The sequence below is a fragment of the Protopterus annectens genome, chromosome 12.part0 (assembly GCF_019279795.1).
Source record: "Protopterus annectens isolate FY-2018-M chromosome 12.part0, PAN1.0, whole genome shotgun sequence".
Taxonomy (NCBI): Eukaryota; Metazoa; Chordata; order Ceratodontiformes; family Protopteridae; genus Protopterus; species Protopterus annectens.
This window is the reverse complement of record NC_056746.1, coordinates 491377222-491404539: the sequence shown is the minus strand read 5'-3', so window position 1 is coordinate 491404539 and position 27318 is coordinate 491377222. Positions and strand designations below refer to the sequence as shown.

The window sequence follows — 27318 nt, the reverse complement described above, 5'->3', positions numbered from 1 at the left end:
TCATCCCCTCTGTAACCTCAGACTAGATTGTGCCTAGGTTTATCATGTATCTCCATGTATTTTAATTGCTTGGAAAAGGATGAGCTGTTAGTATTGGCTCTAAACATAGCACTTCTTTTATCTGATGAAAAGATTGTTTTTTTTCAACTGTCCACTTAACCTTAAAGGAAGTCTTACACTTGGTAAGGTCAATCAGGGGCCAAGCAACCATATAAAAAATAAAAATGAATTTACATTAATAGACAGTCAGGCATAAAAGAAAACCTTAACCTGTTTCTTACTGGTTGGCACTGACCAGCTTTGTACTGCTATAATTTTCTCAGTTTGTGGTTTTACTATACTTTGGTATATATTACATAACCCAGATAGTGGGACTCTGTCATGCATAATTGGCACATAGCTGGTTTGCAGTTATCCCAGCTTGACAAACAGTATCTAAGATGGCTTACATTTTCCAAAAATAACTTTTCCAATGTTCAGAAAATATTACTACCTCATACACTTAGGCTGCTGCATATCTGGAATGAGGTTTAAGAATTCTTCCCATCAACCTCTGGAATGTTGCAAGTACACCATTCAGACCAAACATGTAATGGAAGAGTTCATCTGCTGTGGAAAATGCAATTTTACTTAGTTTGTAAAAGTTGCCAATAACCATTGGTTAGGTTCAAAATGGAAAGAAACCAAGCACTGACTATTTTTTTTCAATTAGTTCACCTATAAAAAGGATGGGATATGAATCAAATTTTGATATGTTACTTAATTTTCTGAAATCACTGCAAAACCTTACAGACCCAATAAGCTTGGAGATTGGCACAATAGGGTTATTCTACTTAATCCAGGATATAACACCAAGTTCATATCTCCATCTCTTTATTAACTGCATGATACTGGAATTTGGGTATTTGTTACATTTTCAAATTTACTTTCTCACCAGGCATGGTTTCTGTTTTGTGTTCTATTAACCTGGTTCTGGCAGGCATCTCTGAGAATATGCATATTTATTCTTCAGCACAAACTGCTTTATGTCTTGCTTCTGAGACACTGATAATGCCTTATCTAGTTTGAGTGAAGGATATGCTCTGGAGGGAGGTGGGGTTAACTTCCTGGACAAACATATTTACTACAGAAACTTCAATTTTGTTTGCCAAGGCTACATAATATGTGATATATCAGTTCTTGATTGTTTCAGCTTGCAATTTACCTCACTTTTTCTGAAATTTCAAAAGGTTCTTGCAATTGGGCAAAGAACCTGACTTCAACAATAGGCACTAATGTAAGTACTTTGTTCTTCCCCTTTTCCTTCTTTAGAGAGGCATCTATCTGTTCCTCAGTTTATATATTTCCTTAGGGTACACTTAATAATAGCCCCTTCTCTGTTAATTTCCAAAGTGACTTTGTTTTAACAAATGAAGCCTTTTCTATACCTACGTCTGTTAGTATACTTTTAACCGTGGACCTTTCCTTCCCATCTGATAAACAGAGAGGAATTTAATGAATGGGTAGTGGAAATTATTTGAGCGTTATTAGGGAAAATAGAAATTCCTTCAGGAAATATAGATGGGGAGTAGGATAAAATTAAAGCAGAATTTAAAAATAGGGTAGAAATAAAAGAAAAAGAGACATGGTTAAGAAGTAATAAGAATTATTTAGGGGGATTGACAAAGTATTGCAGAATGGAAGAATCTCACAGAACAAGAAGAGGCACAACTGCAGAGTGCAAAAGAAAAAATAAGGGACTACCTGGACAATATGCACGAGTTTAGAAAAATTAAACAACTATTTTTGATAATAACTCCAGAGCACAAAAGCTTTTAGCACAATGGCTCACGCAACATGTAGCAGAAAGGGCTGTTGCTAAGCTTCAGGAGCTTATAACAAGGAAAGTAACCACAGACCCTGTAGACATATTAGAAATATTTTAGAACTTTTATGAAAATCTATATAAAACAGAGAAATGTGGAACTCAAGAAAAAGTACAAATGGAATGTTTGTGGAGGAATTAAATATGCCAAGGTTAGAGGCAGATGAGGCTCAATTATTAACAGTTAGGATAGGAGGAGATGAGATAAAAATGGTGATGTATAAACAAGCTGCAGGAAAGTCTTCAGGAATAGATTGTATTCCTGTGGAGGTTTGGAAGCTAGGAGGGAAGAAAGTGATAAAGATCAGGAATGTTTTGTTTAACAGTATTTTAAAAGGAGGAGAAGCACCAACATCCTAGAAGAAAGCTGTGGTGGTTCTAATACCAAAAGATGGTAAACACCCATACAGGCCAATTTCGACTCTAAACCATGATTATAAAGTGTTTTTTTTTTTCTACAATGGTTAAAAGAATGGCAAAGATGATGCCAACATTGTCAGATATGGATAAATGTGGTTTTATGTAGCAGAGGCAAACATTTGATAACATTGACAGAACAACGATGATTCAGAGGGAAGAAGAATGTAAGAAAATACGGGTCTATATTATATATTTGAAGCTTCAAAATTTCGAACCTCATATGTTCAACAACATATGAGTGAAACTTGAATCCTCTAATGAGTCTAATATATAATAAAAAAGTAAAAAAAAAATTTATTTTAATGCTCTGAGCAGGTGGGTAAGCCACCCTGCACCCCCACACCCCCCTACTTAAATATACCAACTCCAAGACTGGACTTCAGTGCAGAAAAGAGAAATTTTCCCATTCTGCGTGTACGGAGCCATTGCCTTTCATCTTTGAACTTTTCAAAGTTCGATCATGTGGTATCGACCATATGACATTCGAACTTTGAAACGTTTGGCAATTTAATATGGACCCAGAAAATACTGTTGTTGATGGGTACTGATACAGACAAAGCATTAGACAGAGTTAGATGGGACTCTATGAGTAGGGTAATGGAAGCATTTGAATTCACTGACATAATAAAGTTAATTAGGAGGATAAATGAGGGATCAGAGGAGAAAATTAAAGTGGGGGGTGGGTCTCTCTGATAAGTTCTGTTTGAACAGACTTCCAAGATGGCTGCACACTGAATAACAGCTTAAATTTAGTTCTCTCAGTTTGAAAACAGAAACTCAGCAGAGAAGGCCAGTAGACTTGTTTTTATGGGTAAATTTCACTAACAGGCTAGCAAGTGTACTGCCTGGATGCCAGGAAAAAAAGAAATACAGAGGACCTGGAAAAAATCATCTACAAAAATTGAGGGAGAAACACTGACTGGGGAAGGTTCTGCAGCTGTCCATCAAAAAGCAATGCAACTTCCAGACATGAATTCCAGTAACCTAAAGGAAGATATAAGAAAACTGCACATAGACCTGGTTAAAATAAATGAAACACTGATGAAGTATATCAACACAAACAACAAAAGGCCGGAAAAATTCGAAGAAGCTTTAAACAAATATTCAGATGAGGTGATAAAGCTGCAAAAATCAGCGGTCAAAATGAAGAAAAAGCTGGCTGAATATGAGACTGCTCAGGAAGAGATGTTTCAAATAAATAATAGAGTTAGAGGGCAGAGCACATAGGGAAAACTTAAGATTTTCAGCTATACCAGAGAAGCTGGAAGGAAAAGACTGCATTCATTTTATGAAAGCACAAATAAAGAACTGGACTGGTACTCCACATCAGGAGTTGTTAGTTGAAAGGGCACATCGTGTGCATGCTCCAAACTTGGCTATGAAAAATCAACCTAGACCTTTAACAGTAAAGATGCAATACTACCAGCAGAAGGAGTTGATTTTGACAAAACTGTGGCAGAAGGACAAAGTACTAAAAGTAGGATATGGCAGAGTGTTTGTGAAGAGTGATTAGTCATTGTACACCAGGCAGAAGAGAATCAAATTTATTCCACTATTCAGGGAATGTCAAGACACAGGTGTTAGATTCAAACTGTTGTACCCAACTGTCTTCAAAGTATTCTTCCCTGAAGGGGCAAATCATTTTCTCATGAAGTACATGCTAAGGAGGAAATACAAAAGTTTGTCCAACAAAAAGTGAGCTGTGAAACAGAAAGAGATTCTGCTTCTTTTTCTTCTGGGAATGAAGATCACAGAGAGACTGTACCTCTGAAACTTTTTCCAGTGTTTCAGTGAAAAATGAGTGAAGGAAGGGAGCACAAGAGCTGAATTGAAGAATTGGGAGTACATTGGAAATGAAGCAGAGACATGATTTGGGAGATGGAGATGAACAGTAATAAAATCAGTAACTTAATGTGGGATTAATATGCAATAATACTATCTGTGAAATATGACAGAACAAGAAAATCTGGAAATATTGGACTTATTCAGAATTTGCTGGACTTGTGGGAGACTCTAAAGCACATGCCCTACTTCATATGTCATTAATGTTCAAAAAATGCTTTGGGGAGGGGAAGAAAAGGGAGAACTTTAACTCTAAGTACATTTTTTTTCATATTAGCACTATTTTTGTGGTGTATGTTTTTTTTGCATGCTATAAAGTAAAGTTTTCTCAGTTATTGTAAGTGTAATGGGGCTTGTAAATAGGTGCTGCTGCTGCTTATTTTCTTTTCTTTCTTCCTTCCTTCTCTCTTTCTTCTTGTTCAGGTTTAAGAAATGTTGACAATGCAGTGAAAAAACCTGGTTAAAAGAGCATGATAAAAGAAAAAATACTGTGATTTTTCTCATTCTTGCATGGGAAATGACTAGATTAAGGACCTTAGATTGATTTAATAACAAGTTTTAAGAGTAAGCAAGTAAATGAAAAAAGAGTATTGAATATTATGAGGCTTTTTTCTAGCAAAAATATGTATGCTCAGTAGCAATTCTGCAGCTAGTCTTTATGTTTCCATGGAAACAATTTGATAAAGAGAAAGTAGCCATCTCGTTCTCATGTCTCCATGGAGACAATCTAATAAAGAGAAACTGGCTACCGGCTGATGGAGAGTGACTGGCTAAAGGGAAAAAAATTGAGAAGAGAAATTGGCTAGGACATAATTTTCTATGAATGCATCTAGGGGGTTTCCCAGCTGGGAGAGCTATAAAGAAAAGACAAAATCAATTAGCACTTAGTAGAAGCACAGGCTGCATCATGCATCTTAGCATATTTAACCTTTCTTTTAGATTAACTCAAGTTTGTGGGTGTGGCTGTCAGTTTGGAACTTTTGTTCCTACTAGGAAGGCAAAGCTTCAGTATTTAAAGATGTACATAGTTTTGTGTGTTAGTATTAAGTTAACAGGTTGGGGTGTGCTTGTTGTTTTTTTTTTTTTTTGAGTGCTTTCAATAAAACAAAAAGTTTTGTAAGATGTGACATAGGCTCAAATGGATAGGACAAGAAACAAATGTATAAAAGTTCAACCTGTCAAACAGTGTAAGCATGTAACACAAAAACTGGAACTAGACATTTAACAAAAAAGATGTTATACATAAAAGGTGGGAATAATAATTTTTTTTAATGTAATGATCTTTTCTGTAATGTCTTTAAATGTCAGTGGTCTCACAGATAAATACAAAAAAAAGGGTAGTGAACAATATTAAAAATGTAGAGTACAAATAGTTATGTTACAGGCGACACAAAAAGAACTGAACATGTGAATTTGATAAAGAAAGGTTTTCAGGATGGTTATTCAGTGGAATACTTGGAAAAAAGGAAAAGAGGAGTACTTATATTAATTGCACAAAGAGCTCCAATAGTGATAGAAGAAGATAAAAAGATAATAATGGCAGATTTGTAGTGCTAAGGGGCTACTGTCAAGGGATGAGGATTACACTGGCATGCATTTATATTCTACCTAAAACTGCTATAATGGAGCTTAAGAAAATTCTGGGAGAAATAATCAGTTTTCAGCAAGGAATATTACTTACAGGTGGGGAATGGTATATTATTTGCAACAGTGAAGATGTGTCTAAGGGGCCCAGAAGGGGCAGTATAACAAAGCAGGGTAGATTTTTGAAGAAATTTATGCAAAGATTTGGCGTGGAAGATGTGAATTCAGTAATAGGAGTTCGAAGTGAGTTTACATTATTCTCCAAGATATAAAAGCTGGGCTAGGCTAGACAGAATTTACATTTCACAGGAGCATGTGCATTTAATTGAAGGTCTTGATATGTACCCAATAACTATTTTAGATTACACTCCAATAATAACTAAAATAAAAACATGGGTAAAGAAATAAAAATGAGACACTGGAGCATTCCCACCTATCTGTTGAAAAGAAAGGAACTTAAGGAATGGGTAGTGGAGATCAGGAGCTATTAGACAGGATAAAAATTTCTTCTAAAACTATAGCTAGGGAATGGGATAAAATTAAGGTGGATTTTAAAAATAGGGAGAAAATAAAGGAAAGGGAGCTATGGTTCAGTAGTAACAACAATTATTTAGAGGGACTAACAAATGTTAAAGTATTGCAGATTAGGATGAATCTCACAGAACAAGAAGAGGATCAACTGCAGAATGCTAAGAAGAAAATAAGGGATTACCTTGATAATATGCACAAGCTTAGAAAGACTGCTGTTAAGCAACTGTTTTTTGAAAATAACAGCAGATCACAAACATTTTTAGCACAATGACTCAGTCAACAGAAAGTAGAAAGTGCTGTTGCCAAGCTTATGGATCCTATAATAAAGAAGGTAATAAGAGATCCTGTAGAGGTACTAGAAATATGTTGGACATTTTATGAAAGTCTGTATAAAGCAGAGAAATATGTAAATCAAGAAAATATACAAACAGAAATGTTTATGGAAGAATTAAATATGCCAATGTTAGAGGTAGTTGAGGCTCAATTACTAATGGTTGGAGTAGGAGGAGATGAGATAAAAATTGTGATGTATAACTAATCTGCAGGAAAGTCCCCAGGAATAGATGGTATTTCTCTGGAAGTTTGGAAGTTAGGAGGAAAAAGAATGATAAAGATCTGGACGGTTTTCTTTAACAGTATTTTAAGAGCAAAAGTACCAATATCCTGGAAGAATGCAGTGGTAGCTTTAATACCAAAAGAAGGTAAAGATCCATTAGACCCAGCTTCATGCAGGCCCATTTCAATACTAAACCATAACTATAAAGTGTTCATGCATATAATGGCTAAAATAATGTCAAATGTAATGACAAAATTGACAGATATGGAACAATGTGGTTTTATGGACAGGAGGCAAACATTTGACAACCTTAACAGAAAACTGATGATCCAAAAGGAAGCAGAATGTAAGAAGATACCATTGTTGTTGGTGGGTCTTGATACAGAGAAAGCGATTGACAGAATAAGCTGAGACTTTATGAGCAGGGCAATGGAAGCATTTGCATTTCCTGAAAAAATGACAAGGTTGATTAGGAGGATACATGAGAGAGCATAGGTGAAAATAAAAGTGAGTGGGGTCCTCTCTGAAAATTTCTGCTTGAGCAGAGGAACTAGGCAGGGGTGTCCTCTTTCCTCTTTGTTGTTGTTGTTGTGTCTTTCGGCTTTCCCAATTAGGGGTAACCACAGCGGAACTCCGGTCGGCTAATGATTGGCAGTAGATTTTTACATGCTGAGTTGCCAGCCCTGACGCACATCCTTCAACTAAGGTATGCCCATTCACGCATGTCTCCACACAGAAGATGCTCTAGCCGAGAATCGAACAGGACAACGTCTTACTGTGAGGCGACAACGCTACTGCAGCACCACCACCGCTAGAATCACTGGCAAAGAAAATAAAGGACCCAGAAATTCTAGGATATAATTGGTATGGTAGTCAAGAAAAGCTGGCTCTATTTGCAGATGATATTACTTTATACTGACAAAAGCAGAAAGAGACATTACAGTGTTGTGTAACATTCTGATACAGTTTCATATCTTTTAAGGATACAAAATGAATGAAGCTTAAACTAAAGCAATAGCGGTAAATTATGTACTGATGCAAGAACTGGCTCAGGAATGCCCATATTTATGGGGATTTGATAAATGAAATAGTTAGGAGTATGGATTAAAAATGATTCTGGTGTGGCAGCTAATGATATGTGGGAAGAGAACAAACAAAAGATAATACAAAAACTGAGAAAATTGAATGGATATGGATATGGATAGTAAGATGCAAGCAGTCAAAATGTTTTAGTCCCTTTAGTCTTATACACAGATCAGGCATATTTTTATCAACCAGAGGAGAAGTTGTGGATAGCAATTAATAAAGAGCTGAAGAACTTTATCTAGGAGGGGAAGATGGCATGAGTAAAGTGGGATAAGCAGATTATTCCAGTAGAGGGCAGATTGGGATTACCCAATCTGAAGGAGTATTTCAGAGCTACACAATTAAGGCTCCTATACATATCACAGACAGAAAACTATAATTCAAAGTGGAAAGGGATGATGCTGAAACAGGATTAAGCTCAAGAAACAAAGAGAGACTGGGATTTTGGATGCATGCCTTTAAGGAGAATAACAGTAATCATACATAATATTATATCCATAAGGTAGCAAAAAGTATTCTAAGAACTAAGCCAGCATGGGAATGGAGAAAGGAGATTCTGACAATAGGGATGATTACAGTTTGGGTATAGACAATAGGCAAGAGGGAGCTGGAATTTACTGGAGAAAACTTTCAAAGGATCCAAGGAATTGGGAGCAAATAACTAAAGAGGGGAAAGGTAATAGAATGGGAAGAGTTCAAGAATTGATTTGGACTGCAGGTTACAGAATGCCTTCCCTATCAAGGATTGATATCAGAGTATAGGCAAAGGGAAAGAAATATGGGGGTCCTAAATGAAAGATCAACACTGGTAGAGTTTGTAGTAGAATTTAGAACAGAAGCTGCCATAAAAAAGGAATAATTAGTAGCGGATATAAAATATTGCATGATAACTATAAGAATCAATCAATGGAGGTTAGAAAGGATTGGGAAGAGATATTGGATAAGCAATTCACAAACAATCAATGGGAGGATATATGTATGTCTCCCAAATATGCAACAAAATCTAGAAGATTTGGGATTTTTGCTTGGAAATGTTTACATAGTTATTTTTATACCCCAAGTAGACTCCACAGAATTTTTTCCTCAGGTAGAAAGCTAATGTTGGAGGTATGACAGGGAGGAAAGGGGTACCTGGGAACATATTTTCTGGGAGTGTAGTGGGTTGGCGGATTTTAAGGATTACCTGCGGGATGCACTGTCGGAGATGTTGGGTGGGTGGATTGGTGTGATGAGGCAGATGATTTTTCTGAGCTATGATACTGAATCGGAATTGCCTAGACATGGTAAGGCCTTGCTATGTCTAATTATGACAGCTGCCAAAAAAGCAATTATTAAAAAATGGAAATCAAAATCTAAACCAACTATATTAGAAGTAGTGAATATAATAACAGAGATAAAACAAGTGGAACTGAGATCTTTAGAAAAGGGTTGGAGCAAACTATGTAGGAAAAAAAAATAGGAATTATGTGAGCAATATATACAGGGGAGGAATGAGGTTTAAAAGAAGGCTGGACTTAAATGAGCTATGTAATGTTTGAAAAGGATTGGGTATATTATAAGTGATATACAATGATTGCAACTGGGAGTGTGCCAGTTTGACTTCTGAGGTAAAATGCTTGCAACTAGTATTGTGTCAGTGTGGATAGTTTTCATTTACATAAATGTATGATTGCTTATGTCATAAGTGATGGTTTAATAAAGATGCTTTTTGTTTAAAAAAAGGTCAGGAATTGATTAATGTATGTAATGTTGCTTAGGTTATATGACATATAGCAATATATGTGAAGTATAATGTGTGTGTTAATGTTAATTTAATACAGTTTGATTACTTTTGTGTAAATGTAAACTTGCCTATGTCACAAATAAAGTTGTTTAAAAAAATAGTTCTGTTTGAACAGAGGAACCAGGCAGGAGTGTCCTCTTTCCCCTTTGTTATTGGTGTTGCATGAATGTTGCAGTGGTGCAGTAGTTTGCATTGTCACCTCAAAGCAAGAGGTTCTCTGCTTCGATTCTCAACAGAGGTGTCTTCTGTACGGAGTCTGTGTCTCCTCCCTGCATTCATGTGGGTTTCCTCTGGGTGCTCTAGTTTCCTCCGATGTTACAAAGACATACATTTGGAATGTTTTTCCCAGGGCCTCCCCTGAAAACTGGCTTGTTTCAAGTCGGACTTTCTCAGTGAACAAATGTTAAATAAATAAACAATTAGAACCAGTGGCAAAGAAAATAAGGGACACAGAAATTCAAGGATATAATTGGTGTGGTAATCAAGAAAAATTGGCTTTATTTGCAGATGATATTATTTTGTACCTGTTAAAACCAGAAAAGGACATTTCAGTGTTGTGGATCACTCTGAGACAGTTTCAAGTCTTTTCTGGATAAACATTTAATGAAGATAAAAGAAAGGCAATAGCTGTAAATTATGTACCCACACATGAACTGGTTCAGCAATATTCATATTTATGGGGACATGATAAAATGAAATGAAGTACTTAGGCACATGGGTTAAAAATTATGCTTTTATGGCAGCTATGGATACGTAGGAAGAGACTTAAAAGATAATACAGAAAATGAGAAACTGGAAGCTCTGATTTATGAATATGGATACCAAGATACAAGCAGTGAACATGATTTTAGCCCTTTCAGATTTTATACAAAAGTCAGGTTTGTTTTTATTAAACAGAGGAGAAGTTGTGGATAGCAATTAATAAAATATTGAAGGATTTTATCTGGGAGGGGAAGAGGTCAAGGGTCAAGTGGGATAAGTTGATCCTCCCAATAGAACAAGGCAGTTTGGGATTACCCAATTTGAAGGGGTATTGCAGAGCTACACAGTTAAGGCTTCTCTACATAGCACAAGCAGAAAGGTATAATTCAAAGTGGAAAGGAATAATGATGTAATGGGGGGAAGCTCAAGAAATAAGGAGAGACTGGGGTTTTGTACACGGATCCTTACGGAGAATAACAATAACGATACATAATATTACATTCTTAAATTAGCTGAAAGAATTTAAGAACTAAGCCAACATGGGGGTGGAGAAGGGAGATTTTGCCAATAGGGATGTCTGCAATTAGGGGTGCAGAGAATAGGCAATAGGGGGCTGGCATTTACTGGAGAAAACTGGCAAAGGAACCAGGGTATCGGGAATAAATAATGACAGAAGGATAGGTAATAGAATGGAAAGAGGCCAATAATACATTTAGACTGCAGGATACAGATTACCTTCCTTATCAAGGATTGGTATCAGAGTATAGGCAAAAAGAAAGGGATAGGGGGACCCTAAGTGAAAGACCAGCACTGGTAGAGCTTTTAGCAGACTCTAGAACAAAATTTTCTGTTAAAAATGGATAATTAGTAGGACATAAAATATTGCATGATAACTAGAGGAATCAGTCAGAGGAGGTTGGAAAGGACTGGGAAGTGAAACTGGATAGCAATTCACAAAGAAACAATGGGAGGATACATGTATGGCTCCCAAATATGCAACAATATAGAAGATAAGTGTCAGCATACATATATTTATACCCTAAGTATGCTCCTAATAATTTTCCTCAGGTAGACTGCAAATGTTGGAGGCATGATGGGGAAGAAACAGGAAACTGGGAACATAGTTTTTGAAAATGTAATGAGTTGGCAACTTTAAAAATTCCCTACAGACGACTATGTTACAAATTCCAAGAATAAAATACCAAGGAACCAAACCACATGGTCATGGATTAAAAATTTTATTAGAAAAATAAAATAAAACGGAGTAAGCGCTTTCACGATTAAACAATCGCTTCTTGGGACTGCTTCACTCAACATCAATTAACAATTGGGACCTATAACACAGCTGTCACTTAAGAGAAAAATTGTTCTTAAAAGAAAAATAAGGTCTCTCATCTACAACTTCCCTAAGTTCATCAGCTGCTTTTAAGATATTCGAGTTCCTTTTTATGATGTCACAAAAAACACTGAAGTCACTAGTACAGGTTAAAGAAACTCTGATACCATTAACTACTGTTCGACGGTCCTCTCTATCACTGGCTACATCTGGTTCCAAAAGCAGAACAACTAGTCTCTTAAGAGACAATTGTGTTATACGTCCCAAGAACTTAGACCAATGATAGATTCTCAGAGACATGGGACATACCCTTGCAGGGGTTGTACTGCATGTCGTTATATCCATGTAGGACTAAGTTATAAACACCCAGAATTAGGAGTCATTATAGAGTATGTTTTATGAAGATTGCAAGACCAAAAATCTAATATATTTTAGTTATTGTCAGGTATGCAGTGCATTTTATATTGGAAAAACTAATAGCTCATTTAAGGAGCATATACTAGAACACATTAGGGACATCAGAAATGATAAAGATAGCAGTGCTTTAGCACGACATATTGGAGCTAAAGGCCCACAGCATAGGTTTAAGTTTTTTGTGCTAGAGGTTTTGAAAGAAAGTATCGGGGGTGGGGATTTAAAGAACAGAACAGAGATGACAGAACAGAAGTGGATAGAGTATTTTAAAGCAGATAAACCACCATAACTCGTACAATACCACATTGACACTGTTTTGATACTGTTTTTATATTCATAACATGAAGTATGAAATGTTTTTATATATGTGATTGCACTTACATAAGTTTTATGAACACGCTAATATTGCACATGTGTGTTATTGGTTGATATGAAGTACTTGAAGATGATAGGTTGATTAATTATTTAAATTATTAATTGACGTTGAGTGGAACAGTCTTAAAGCAATTGTTTAATCACGAAAGCACTTACTCCGTTTTATTTTATTTTTTAATAAAAGTTTTAATCCTTGGCCATGCAGTTCGGTACCTTGTTTTTTTATTCTTGGATTTCCTGTGCTGTACTTGGACCTGGACCCTTGTCCTGTACCCACTTTGATTGATTTTGACTCTGTCAGAAATATTGGGTGAGCAAACTGGTGAAACTACGGAAATGATATTTTTGAGCTGTGATAACCAAATTGGAATTGCCTACACATACGGCTTTTCTGAGTTTAATTCTGAAAATGGAAATCAAAGTCTAAACCAACTGTACTAAAAGCAGTGAATATAGTAAAACAGAAAAAAAACTGGAAGAGAGATCTTTGAAAAGGGCAGAGCAAATTATATAGTAAAAATGGGAATTGTATGAACAATCTATGGGCAATAATGTTTTGGAGGAGGAATGAGGTTTATGATAAGGCAGGAAATGAATTAGCTATGTAAGGTTCGATAGACAATAATTGTATACAAGATTATATGTGATGGATATGTTTGCAACTGAAAATGTCATTATGGTTTATTTTCATTTACATAAATGGATAATTGTCTATGTCAAAGTGATAATTCAATAAATATGTTTCTTGTTTAAAAAAAAAATCTAAGGACCCTTCCTTTGTCAAACTTCACAATGACATACATGTTTAATAGCTTCATTTGGCTGGGCTACGTGGAACTGCTCTGTTTGCTGCTACTGGACTTGACTAGAATGTCAATCCCTCTGCCACCAGGGAAGTGATTTTATTTACTATGTTTTCAATTTGTCTTACCGGCAAGTGGCATTGCTGACAGATATAACTGCTTAAGTAACAAAGTTTGCTTTGTGAGAGAAAAAAACGTGTCTGTCTCCTGAGTGAGACATCAATCTTGAGAAGAAATGCAAAGCTGTTACTGTCTTTTTAGTTTTTATTACTGTTTAAATTGTTTGTACTTGCACACCTCTACACCCCACTAGGTCGAATTACACAGATCTGCACAATGGGGCTTCTGCTGTGATTTCCGCTACTAGACTTGACTCAAACACTAGTCTCTACCATCAGGCATATGTTTTAATTTACCATATTTTTAATTTATCCTACTGGCATTTGGTATTTCCGATAAATATAACTACTTGTTAAATAACTAAGTTTGCTTTGTGAGAGAGAAAGGAAGTTGGTTGTGTTCTGGATGAAATGTTGATCCCCAGGATAAGTGCAAAACTATTATCAATTGCTGTTTAATTATCCTTACTGTTTAAATTGCTGGGAGCTGCATGCCTCTGTGCTTCACTGTGATGGGCTAAACACAGTTATATATCATGCTGCGGTAAGGCATTATGTGTTTCACTGACACCTTACTTAATGCATGTTAACCCTAAACCTGTCCCTTTCCCAAACCATAACCCAACACCTTACCTTACATAAAAACATTTCCATAACTACCAATACACAAGGCACACAGACACACACAACATACAAAAACACATATGCAAAGAACTAAATTTATCCTCATACAAAGTCTTTATTGTAACCCTATTCCACAAACACTCACACCCACACACACTTCTACCCACAATGTCAAAACTTTTGGTGCATCCAGAAGTTTTGGCGTTAACACCAGAAACCCACATTTACCATTCACAATCTGTTTCTACTCATCATTTAAAGCAAACAAATATAATTACACTCAATAAGGAGTGTATTAGAGGAATTTAACACACCCGAAAATATTTTGGCAAAAAATATCCTTACTCATTTGATGTGAACCTATGCATGTAAATATATATATATATATATATATATATATATATATATATATATATATATATATATATATATACACACACACACACACACACACACACACACACACACACACACACACACACACACTCAAGAATGCACACACTAAAATCCAAATAGCAAGGGGAACAAAAGAATTTTCTTCTGAATGTTCCTTTCATTATTTTCTCTATAAACAAAATGTTACAACAAAATTTACAGTAATTTCCACACCAAGACCACCTCATTCAAGTTCCTTGTGATTCAGAAGGAAAGACATTCAATTTAAAAAGTTCTTTGCAAGTCAAAAACAAAGGAAAAAGGCAACTATTCATCTTAAAAGTATTCATTCAAATCCCTCTTTGTACTTCTTAACCACTGATGACTGTCAGTACAGCTTTATGTTTTCTACAGGAAAGAATATCTAATATGCAGTATTTTGTACTTGTGCTTTCAAAACATATACTAATCTGAACAGGCAGGCCCTCGGATTTGTAAGCAACATTCACTCAGCTGCTCAACGGTTATGAAATTTAGAATATTTGCTGGCAAGACCAGACACAGCAATTTGAAAGTGTCCAAGGCAAACTATGAAGAATAAAAAAAATTGGAATCGGAATTAATTTTCTTAGTGGATTCTGGCAAACGGTTGCATGAATATGAGTAGGCAGCCTGGTGCTACAGTAGTAGGTGAATAACAAACAGTATTACATCCATTAACAGCTCTGATGACATCATACCTTATGAAAAAACAACAAAATTATTTTAATAAGCTGGTGATACACAAAAATATGATTTGCATACAACACTGTTTGATAACAGGCCTCAATTAGATAAATATTTGTTTTCTGTTTTTAGTTTTTATGGAATGTTATAGTAGATGCTTTTATTAGATTTATTAGATGTTCATGTCGCTTGCTTACAAATGTGGGGTAGCACTCCTGTGCTTATCAGTGAAAACTGACACATTAAAGATGAATGGATGGACTTACCTGAATTACTGGGTTACAATAAATGTATACTTGAAAGAAGAAGTCTAAGCTGCAAGCATGAGAAACTTTATCAGACCTAACAGCAGTCTAATGCAGCAATACTAAGTAAGAACCTCAGGATTGGGCTGTAATATACTAAACATTAAAAAGTATTCTCTGAATGCATATCTATGTACAAGGCATCTTCAGGAAAGTGCTTTCCACCAGAATAAGATTCTGTCATGTAAAAGGGATAGGAATGCTCCAAAAATGCCAAAACACTCGATCTGCAGAGGTACAGAATAAAACCCTGAGATTACACTGTCCAGAAATGCCGTTATGATGTATTATCCCAGCAGAGGACATGCCACAAGCAATGCAGAACACAGCTAGCATGTAGGCCAGCAAAAATAAACTGGTCTCCCAAATGCAAACTGCATAGGGAATTAACTCTAAAACCACATAACTGGAACGTACATGATATATGTCGTGTGTGTGTGTGTGTGTGTGTGTGTGTGTGTGTATATATATATATATATATATATATATATATATATATATATATGTATATATATATGGGTCTACTTCACAAGATCAAAGACCCATATAATCGACTTTCATAAGAACGAGACCAAATCAGCAAAACTCCAGATAACTGAAAGCTTAGCACCACGACACCCAGAACATTGAACTCAACAAGTGAGCAGAAGTCTGACTGTCAATTAAAGGCACAATTCTACCAGAAAACACTACCTACAGCAAATAACTATCACAGGTTTTCCCCTGCACTCCCTATGTAGGGGGTCATGCCCCCCACCCCCTAAATTACATATACCATCTCACAGATTGCACTACAGTGAGAAAATAGGGTCAATTTCTCGATCTTCACTGTACAGTGATCTCCAATTCAAACTGGTGAATGCCACATGTTACGTTCATAAACATAGTGTGTGATGTCACATGCTAAGTTCCTAGACATGCTGTACATTATCACAGATTAAAATTCTAGACATGGTGTTCACTGCAAAATAAGTTAATAATTCCTGTACTGTGGAAACTGTCACATACGGTAGGTTAGGAGACTTGATAAACAGTACTCTGTGAAACACATGGCAGAACCTTTAATCTTCCTGATATACTAGTTAAATGCTTCTGGTTATGGCATGCTATCCTCTCCATCATAGGTTCATAAGTAGGTACTAGGCTATTGGCCCTAGGGCCTATATAAGCCTAGCCAAACAGTACCCTGGCTTTTGCCATTCAAGAAAATTATTTTCCTGTGCCCCTGTCAAGCAGAGCCACAGAAGTGATCCCCGGGGTGAATTTCCTATCTCCCATCCAATCATCAATATTTTTCTTGAAGAGTGCTAACGAGGAGCTTTGTTTGATATAGATAAGTAGTTTGTTCCAGAGTATGGGAAGTCTCTGGGACAGAAATCTATCCCTCCAGCATGTTCTGTTTATTGTGGTGACAGGGTTTAGGTCCCTAGAGTGTGTAGCTCGGAGGGATTGGGATTTCTTTAAGTGGAGCATGTCCAACAGCTCTGGGTTTGACATAGCTTTGTATTAGGCAGAGATCGCCTCTGAGTAGGAGATATGTGACAGAGTAAAGCTGGAGTTTTTTGAGACAGTCTGCATATGGCATCTGTTTTAGGCCGGTAATCCTCTTTGTGAGGTATTTCTGCAGCCTTTTCAGTCGTTGTAGATCCTTAAGATTAAGCAGAAGAAACAATCACTGTTAATCAAAAGCCATGATAAGTGTTACAATTTTACTAACATGAGGATATACGCTTAGGATTTGTGAAGCTTTTGTATGAGGCATGCCAAAAAAGTGCAGTAATCAATATAATTTTTTTTTGTGCATTAGAAACCATGCAAATTTTTTGCTTACCAAATTCTGGGGATCTTGCAGCACTTTGACCAAAGCAGGATGGTTGTATCCTAAAAGACAAAGCAGTACATTTTATTGAGATGTCTGTTATATGAAATGCCCTACATTTATTTTACATTCTAGATCCATTACATCATGCTTCTGAAATACATTTTTTGTGTACAGCTGGTCTATCTAGTTTCAGGATTTGGTGTTGTACAGAATAGTATACAAAATCAACAAGCACATGAAAAAACAGAAAGGATCCGTCACCACCTGTCCCTCTTATCACGTTTGATCAGATCTTCATAGCTGCGCCCTCTGAATAAACATGAAAAAATGCACAAATGTCTTAACATTTTATAACCAAGAAGTATTTTCTAACTTTCCTTAAAATATTACAAGACTCTTATTATACTGTAACACTAAACACCTTAATGGTACCAAAAACACAAACCAGGAGTGTTAATTTTATTTAAAAACATGAAAATAAGCTATTTACTTTGTTTGAGAGTACAGACCATTCTGCAAAATCATTATTTTAATAATGCTTCATTTCAGGCATCTCTAAAGGTGCTAATCCTAAACCTGTGAGCAGAGGTGATCTGGACAGGTAGAACATCAGTGCTTGTGTTGGCATGCGGTGGGAAGACTATCTGGAATTACACACCCTTGCTTCTATGCAGCAGGTTAGATCTAGAACCAGAGAAATGGAACAGCGTGGGTAATGGGGGGGGGGGGGGGTTGGGTTATCACTGCTTCACAGCCTAACAATGGCTGACACCAAATACATCCCCTACCACCCTGCTGTGCCACACTTTTAGACTTAGCTAATCATTAGACACAAAATCTCTAGAAAAATAATTGAAAAGAGGTATTACAAAAACATCTGTTAGTTAATAATACCTCATCTCAACATCTAAGTATATTCACAAAATGTCTGCTACCTGTGCCAGTTACCTGTGTTGCTCATTTCACTTATTCCATAGTCATAACACTGATGAAATATAACCGTGCATGTTTAGCTGTCATACACATGAACAATTAACTAAATCTACATCATGCAGCAACAACTGGTAGACTAGCTGATCATCCAGTCTAGCCTATCTTCAGTCACTGTACTACAGAAATCTAGGAACACATTTCTAGCCTGTTCCTACTAAGACAGTGCACAAGATTAAGTGCATCCTTTTGCTTACATGACTAGTTCCAATTCTGCCATAAAAAAGAGGCACAGAACTAAATGCTGGGTCACAGCTTCTGCACCCTCCATTTTACTAACCAACAACAGTACCAACAACAAACTGCTGCGCTCTACTCAGCCACTATGTTCTATTCTGAAGCTTGCATATTTAAACAGTGATGGACTTCTAAGAAAAATAAATACTGCAGGCCTTGTTATTACACTTAAACCCTAACATTTTAGGAGACCAATTGGCATAATGGTTAAGGTCTTCCCCTCACAAGCACAAGGTTCAATCCTGACCTCTGGCCAATGCATGATTGGATTATGCATGTTCTCTTTTTGTCACTGTGGGGTCCATCTCACCTCCTGGGGAAAAAGGATAGACTCTACATGGTGCCCTATGGGAGAGAGTTGTATAGACCAACTGGTTTGGGCATCTACTGTGATGTGCAGTATCCTCCAGATAGGAAAACATGGATCACAGACTGCACGCCATGGCATGGAGTTGCAATAGCAAAGAACAGGGCATCAGAGGCACTCTACCAGCTTCTGGAAAGTGATTCAGTAGGTGGCACAAAGAAACTATATCAGGTTGCAAAGCAAAGACAGTAAAATAAAGAAGACAGTCAGAGACCCTTCATAAAGGATGCCAGCAACAACCTGCTCACCAGCCCACAGGACATCAAAGGCAGATGGAAGGAGCTACTCAATGGTGTAAAATATGGCTCTAGGTGATTCAGTCATGTTGACTAATGTTACCAATGGGCAAAGGTATTTGTTGGTGATAAATGGGTTAAAGACCCGGCCTTCTCCTACCTATGCCAGGGGTGTATGTACCCCTATCGGCCAGTGTCTTCCCACCATAAAGCTCAGGCTGGGATAGCTCTGTTGAGTGAAAGCTGGATGTTAAACCAATCAACCTGCCAAACATGAACTAAAAAATGCTACACTCAGTGAAGGTTCACTGACAGGATGGAGCTTGGAAGTGGATGACATGATGGTAAGGAGGAAGCTGGATATCCTATGTATCAAGCGACAAGATGGAATGACAGTGCAGCAAAGTCACTTTGCCTGTAGTCTAGAATCTACTACTTAACAGGAGGATATGCTGGAAACAGTGTGGGAATTGTGGTGAGACAGAGGCTTCAGAGAACGCTGAGAGATGTCTTCAGAATTAGTTGCAGTAAGGTGGACAGAAACCTGGCTGAAGACCTGGAGGTTGCCTGGAGAGAAGGCACAACAGTTCAAGAAATTACTCAGGGCTCTAGCACCCCAAGAAGAGGAGGAAATAGATGTAGTTGAAGAAGGAAGTGCCTCAAAACAGCATGTGTGAAGACTACAGAACAGATATGTGGCTGAGCCAAGTATGGAAGTAAGGTACATAAGGAAAGCTGGTGATGGAATGCAGAAACCCAGGAAGTCATCAAAAGAATGCAGTAGTGCAAGAAAAAGTGGAAGATAAGAGCCACTATCAAGATTACTGCCTTTTCTGACCACTGCTTGCAGCTGATTTTGGCAACCAATGGTTAAGGCTATGGGCTGACTGTTTCACTGGGGATGGCTCTGCAATCACTGATTGTGTCCCAATGCCCTTTCCTTACTAGGAGGATGTCTACCTGAGTTGCATGTTGGCCACTTTTGTATGTAATCTTGTGACTGTCTGTCTTTCCAAACCATGTGATGGCTACTATCAAGCCATTCACCAGGCTAGGAAAAAAATACTGGTTGGCTAAGAAAGGAGTTGCAATAGCAAAGAACAGGACATCAGAGGCACTCTACCAACTTCTGAAAAGTTACTCATTAGGTGGCACAAAGAAATTATATCAGGTTGCAAGGCAAAGACAGAAAGATAAAGAAGATATTCAGACACCCTTCATAAGGGATGCAAGTAACAACCTGCTCTCCAGCTCACAGGACATCAAATGCAGATGGAAGGAGTACTTCCAGCAGCTTCTAAATGAAGAAACCCCCACAGAAGCTGCACTGCCCCAGACACAGCCTATGATTAGAGAAGAGGAAGAACCCACCATAGAAGAAGTAAGAATATCACTAAGAAAAATGAAGTCAGGGAAAGCAGCAGGCTCAGATGAGGTCATAGCAGACATGATAAAGATGCTTGGTGAGTTAGGGAAGAAGTGGCCCCTGAGGGTACTCATAGAAGTGTGGAGAGAAAGGTGTTTCCCAGATGACTGGAGAATAAGCATACTCATGCCAGTGTACAAGAACAAGGGGGGCATCCACAACTGTTCTAGAGGGGGCAGTTGATAAAGGGGCACACAGAGTAGTACAAAATAAGACAGGAGATGAGCAGTTTGGATTCCGATCAGGCTGCAGCACAACTGACCCAATGTCTGCACTGAGACAGGCAGTTGAGAATAAATAGAGATGAGGAAAGAACCAACTGGGAATTCCTAGACTTGGTGAAACATATGACAAGATCCCAAGAAAGCTGATTTGAGCAGTCCTGCAGTTGTTTGAAGTCCCAGAAACATTAGTAGAATTAGTGCAAGTTATGTACAAGGACCCAATGACTCAAGTACAAACAGTGTTCGGTCTCACAGAGGGGTTCCCAGTGGGAGTGCGTGTGCACTAGGGTTCAGCTCTGATCCCACTGCTCTTCATACTGGTGATGGACTACATTAGCAAACAGGATGGAGGGGACAGATCAACAAAGTTGCTGTATGCAGATGATGTGGCATTACAGGCAGACTCTGAGCTAGAACTTCAGGAAAGGATAAGAGAATGGAATGCAAAACTGAAAGCATGGGATGGAACTAAGCACAGATAAGACAGTGGTAATGGCAGGAAACTGGGGAACTCAGAAGAAGCTGATGGTAGAAGGGAAGATAGTGGAACAGGTAAACAGCTTCAAGTATCTGGGAGGGGTGGTTGAGTAGAAGTGAAGTCTGAATGAAGAGGTCAAAGCTAGATTCAGAGGGGCTGCAGCCAACTGGCACAGAGTATCAGATGTAGTCTATGACAGAAGAACGTCAAAGAAGCTGAAAAGTAAGGTGTACAAGACAGTGGTGCGACCAGTACTACTGTATGGTACAGAAACCTGGGCAGTAAAGGCAGAACATTGAAGAAGCTAGAAGTGATGGAAATGAAGTGCCTGAGAAGGGTGGTAGGATGCACACTGTGGGACAGATGAAGAAATGAGGACATAAGAGCAGAAGCCAAAGTAGCTCCAATTGCAGAAAAGATCAAAGATAACAGATTATGGTGCTTTGGACATGTGCAGAAAAGCAGAAGACAATCTGGTGAGGAAGATTTGAGACAGACAGGAATAGAGGATGTCCAGCAAAGAGGTGGATGGATTGTGTGAGAGAAGACCTGCAACAGTCAGGCATGAGTGTTGAAGAAGGTAGGAGTGTGGGACTGAATCGAGAGAGTTGGTGACAGTTAACACGATACCCCGACCCCATGTAGAAAAAAAATGGGAAAAGGGGGGCTGATATGACATCATATATATGCACATACATACATGTGTAAGTATGCATGCATCTACATATGTGTATGTATAATTATATGTATATGTATACATGTGTGTGTGTGTGTGTGTGTGTGTGTGTGTGTGTGTGTGTGTGTGTGTTTTAGTCTGTTGATTCTGCTCAATGAGATTCATCCTTTCTGGTTGAGTGGTTTTCTGGGGTTGTGGGTATATTGTTCTTCATTTCCTATGTTGCCCCCTTCTGCTAATGACTAACTGGCTTTAATGTAAGCTTATTAACCTGCCAGCCATCTTACTGGAAATAATTTGGGCTGCTCAGTCAAGACCCTGCCTTCATTTTGCAAATTTACAATTAATATTTTAGTGAAAATCATATGTATGCTCAAGTTCCATCATATTGGTGTGCACAGATGAAACAAGTGACCTGAAGGCTCCTAGTTCTGGGGCTGAAGTTTATGTGGATTTGAGCAACCCATTACAGTCTGATTATTTTCATATAAAATTGTATGGAGCAGGTTTAAATTATAAGAGGCACACTGAACAGTGCCTTACGACACACTCCACATTAATTCACCATCCTCAAATATGCATTCATTTTTTTTTCAGGTGAAGTCCTTGCGTTAATAAAGACTTAAAAGAAATAAGGACATCAATATCACTCTCATATATGTTTTGCTGTTATTAAATAATATATTTCTGAATCTATTATAATGGCAAGATGGTGAGAAACTAATACCATGCTGTCTTACCAGATAAATATGAAAACCATAAATGCTATTAGCACACTGTTTGCTTAATGTGCATCGATTTTTTAATCTAGTCAGTGTCCATAAGACATCATTCATTCACACAAATTAATACAAATTTTACTAAATGGAAATCACATAAAATCTCAAAAGATGACATATGTTACTGCTGCATAGGATATATTCAGATCATTTTTAATATTTTTTCTGTTGAGGTGCAATGTGAAAAAGGAACAATTAATTATTTGCAAATGGACAATCATTACACTTCTGCTTTCACAACTACAAAGTTCTGAAATGAGTGTGACCATGAATGTGAAATCCAGGCAAATTTGCTTCAGAAGTTTACTCATGAGATCTTGCAGTGCTTCTCATAGAAAAATGTTTTCCAATGGTCCTGCCATTAATATAACTAAATAATTGGGTCTATGTCAATTCTTCGAATGCTTAAAATTTCAAACGTTACATGGTTGAGACCAAACAAAATTTCAAGTGTTCGAAGATTGACTTTCAACGGCACTGTACAGTGCAGAATGGGAGAATTTCCCTTTTCTGCACTGAAGTGCAGTCTCGGAGTTGGTATATTTAAGTAGGGGGGTGTGGGGAGTGCAGGGGTCTTGCCCCCCTGCTCACACTGTTAATATGTGTTTTTCTTTTTTTCATTTGCTATTCGAACATCCAAATGTCGAACATTTGGTCTTGACCATGTAACGTTCGACATTTAACATAGACCCAAATAATCATAGTGTTTTATGTTGATATTTACTACTTTTATCCAATACTAGATGGGGGGGTGGCCGTGGTGGTGCAGCGGTTAGCATTGCCGCCTCACAGCAAGAGGTTCTCCAGTTCAATCCTCATCTAGGGTGCCTTCTGTGCAGAGTCTGCATGTCCTCCCTTTGGTCGCATGGGTTTCCTCGATGCTGTAGGTGGATTGGACACTCTAAATTGGCCCTAGGTGTGAGTGCATGTGTGTGTGTGTGTGCCTTCTGTGGAAGGTTGGGCGCCGGGCTGGCAACTCGACACCGTAAAACTGCACTGTCAATCATGAGTGGACAGGTGATCTGCTGTGCTGACCCCTAAATGGGAAAAGCCAAAAGAAGAAGAATCCAATACTGGATGGAAGATGAACAGCCTCAACTTTTGCTCAAAGGAATACTTTGAAGAATAATTTCATAAATTGTAGGTTCTTGTTGGTTTATCATTTACTTACCATAAGTTAAAACATGGGACTACAAAGGAAGGAATTGATACTACTGTCCTTGTGACTGTGCTGAAAGTGGCACTGGTTACTTCTTTGGCAGTTTCAAAAGATAGGTGATAAATTAAAGAAGACCATAGTGACTTTGAGCATAAGTATAGTTGGGCAAAATGTACTGCTGTATAAACAGGCAGGTGTTGTATTGCCTCCATTTGAAAATAAAAAAATAGATAAATAAAGAAAATAAGGCATTGCCAATTAGCTCTGAGTAAAATTGGCTGCCTTGTTGAAAATCTGGAGGACAAGTCTTGAAGGAATATCTTGTGTTTCATTAGAATTTCAGAGAAAGAAGAAACTTTGGGCAGTTTAACACGTGGAAAAGATAAGTTGGCTGAACCATAACTATGTAATCCATCTGATATAAAGATATCTCACAAGAGGAACCTAGAAAATTAGAGTTGATTGCTCTATCTCTCCCCAAAGACTTGTTATTAGTTGTTTATCCCTGGATTCAGTCCTTGGGCCACTGTTTGGAATTTACTTCTTGGAGGTCAAAGCTACTGTTAAGGATTCATGGTTGACCAAATTTGCAGATGACTGTAGACTTGGTGCTATCATAAACTCCCCAGAGGACACCAAGATTCTCCAAAAGGGCCTTTTCAAAACTAATAGCTTGTGTCAAATCCAGGATTTAAAATTAAGTACCAAGAAATGTATAATTGTATCCTTATGCAAGCAGGAAGTCCCTTGTAACTATCACATAACACAGCCTTGAAAATTGATGCAGTATTTAGGGACATGGGAACTTATGTGGACAATGAGCTGTCCTTTGATCATCATATATCAACTATTGTAAGAAAGTCCTTTTTCATTGCACATTTTATTACTAAAGGTATGGCTACCAGGTCCAAGTATATGATTATTCCACTGTATTCTGCACTCATCAGACCAATGACTGAGTACAATGCCCCCTTCAGTATGTATCTGTCCAAACATTTGGCACAACTTTAATGCCCAGAAGGCTTTTGTACTAAGAAAATTAAGGGCCTAAATCATAAAAACTATGCAGAATTTCTCAAAATCTTGTCCCTCTTCTCAAGTCCATTAGGGGCATAAACACCCACTAAAGAAATAGCAATCTATTTTCCAGCATAAACAGAACATGTTGGAGGTATAGAAATGTATTACATCTATCACATTGAATACCACTTGTTTGAATTGCCTTCCTTAAGATATAAAGCAAAGTACTTCTCTTATACTAGTCAAACATATTCTGAATGAATTAATGGGTAACCACAAGTTCATCCCTAGTTTAGAACCTTTGTCCTTCATGGATATGGGCAGCATGTAAATGTTCTTCTCACCTCTGGATTATTTCTACTGTAAAGGCTAAAATCTTCATGAAAATGTATGAATAGGCTTCTAAAGACCCTCACAAGCCAATGGCCTAAGTGAGAAGCTATGGTTGTGGAGTTCACTGAACTGTAATATTATTATGTGCATATGGGGTATTTTTCACCATATGAAATATCCTGGTGCACGTGCAATCATGGTGTATTTAAGAACATGTTATGTCACAATATTGGAATTCAAATGAAGGATGCTATTTGGAAAACAATAAAATATGTTTGGTGTTAGCTATTTCTTGGGTCATACAGCAGAACACCAAGATCAGTTTTATGAGACCAAGCATTTGAGATTTTATCCCCTCATCAGTTTTATGAGACCAAGCATTTGAGATTTTACCCCCCCCCCCCCGAACGGCTACGTTTATGGATAGGTTTGTAGGTAGTTAATAGATATGCAGTCTAGGAGATTATTCATTAAGGAACCTATATGATGTCCCACTTGTCCCAGAGCAACTCATTAACACCTATGTGGTATGGAATGTCACACCTCTAGCAGCCTACACACAGCTTGCATTGCAGAGCATTTTCTGAAAAATAAACTTAAAAAGCATAAGACAAACAAATGTAAATATTTTGTGAACAATAAAACCTACTAAAACTGTACAAATAACTTATGTTATCAGTAAGACATATTCTTTGCAGTGATAATAGTCAATGCATTCATAGTCTTTTCCATAAACACTGCAATATATTATAATGCACACAAATCCAAAATTATTTTTTTAAGCTTTCACAAATTTCATATTTTGAAAACTATACAACCTAGATATATACTGTTAGAACATTTTTAAGCAGGCATACATTTTCACATGGCGGCAAGAAAATTCTCTATATGAGCATGTTTACTGAGATTTTTACATAAATATGAAAACAAATGTTTAATTGTATAATTAGCAATACAAATAATACTGGATATTTTTAAGCTGTGCAACTTACAGTGCAAATACCAAACAACTTTCTTCAATAGCATCTAAGGTTTTGCATAATGTCATGCAACAGTTTGTAAATCACTTGCTTTTTGAAGTTTAAAGTATATATGGAAATATTGCTTATTTTCATAATTACTGATGAACAACTAGCAGTATTTCTAGTATGGTGTGATATAATCCAACACTTGCAGTGAATTATCCTGTCTCCCACACTGGTGTTTCACACCATACACCTCGATAAAATGTAGTTATGAAAATATGAACATAAATATAATAATATGAATAATAATTGGTAAAGGAAGATTAATTTCTCCACTGCAAGACATCCTAGACTAACAATCTTGTTGTCATCTTGTTAATAACTTCTTGCTCTTCCTAATACTGCCTATTATTAGCTGGTAAGTCACTTAGTTAAAGAAGCCAGACACAAAAAAGGTCTGGTTACCATAAGAAGGTATGGGTGTGAACTGGAAGTATACAAAAAGGCCATTTTAGGCTTGAGTGAGTTAGACTTGTCCAGAGTCACACAGCATGCAGACTCAGGTTGGAGAGGCTGTCAGCTACACTGATGGCTGTCGGGAGGGGTTTGCAGTATATCTCGTTGGTTGAAAATGTAATGTTTCACAAGGTCTGTCCAAAGAAGAACAAAGTCAAAGAAAAGTGATTTTAAGTAGCACAATGGGGAATGAAAAAATGGAATATTTACAGTACTGCTTAAATAAACTGCATTTAATGTGTTGTTTTGGTTGAATGTTAGAGATTTGTATTTGCCAGCAGGGATTAGATTTAAATGATTAATCCCATTAAATCTTGCTGTGTCAGAAGTGTATGTTTGCTTAGCTTTTGTTGGTTTTAATTATTAATGCCTTAATTTTTTTTAGCGGTTCAAGAATTTTTTAAGTATCTGTTGCACAGTTAAGTGATTTTTACGCTTTTCTTTATATTGTGATCATGCTTTTTGACTGTATGCAGGGAAGTGACTGGGGGTGTCTTCAGATTGGGATTATAATAAAGATTTTATTTTTAATTTGAATCAAGAGATGTGTTTGAATGTAGCTTGTGCTCATTTTGAGGATTTCCCTGCATGTTTAGAGAACAGTACAGCGTTTCTTATTTTGGCTAGTAAGAGTGATCAAATGGG

At 37.3% G+C, this 27318-nt stretch overlaps 1 protein-coding gene across 3 annotated transcripts in view; it reads right to left on the bottom strand.

The window, feature by feature from the left end:
- The window catches only part of ABAT (4-aminobutyrate aminotransferase), a 1409217-nt gene that overhangs the window by 359047 nt on the left and 1022852 nt on the right, over positions 1-27318 (bottom strand). For all 3 annotated transcript variants that reach the window (XM_044089599.1, XM_044089601.1, XM_044089600.1), the window contains one exon: positions 17277-17326. In XM_044089599.1, the coding sequence (XP_043945534.1) occupies positions 17277-17326 (50 nt within the window). The remainder of the gene's footprint in view (positions 1-17276; positions 17327-27318) is intronic.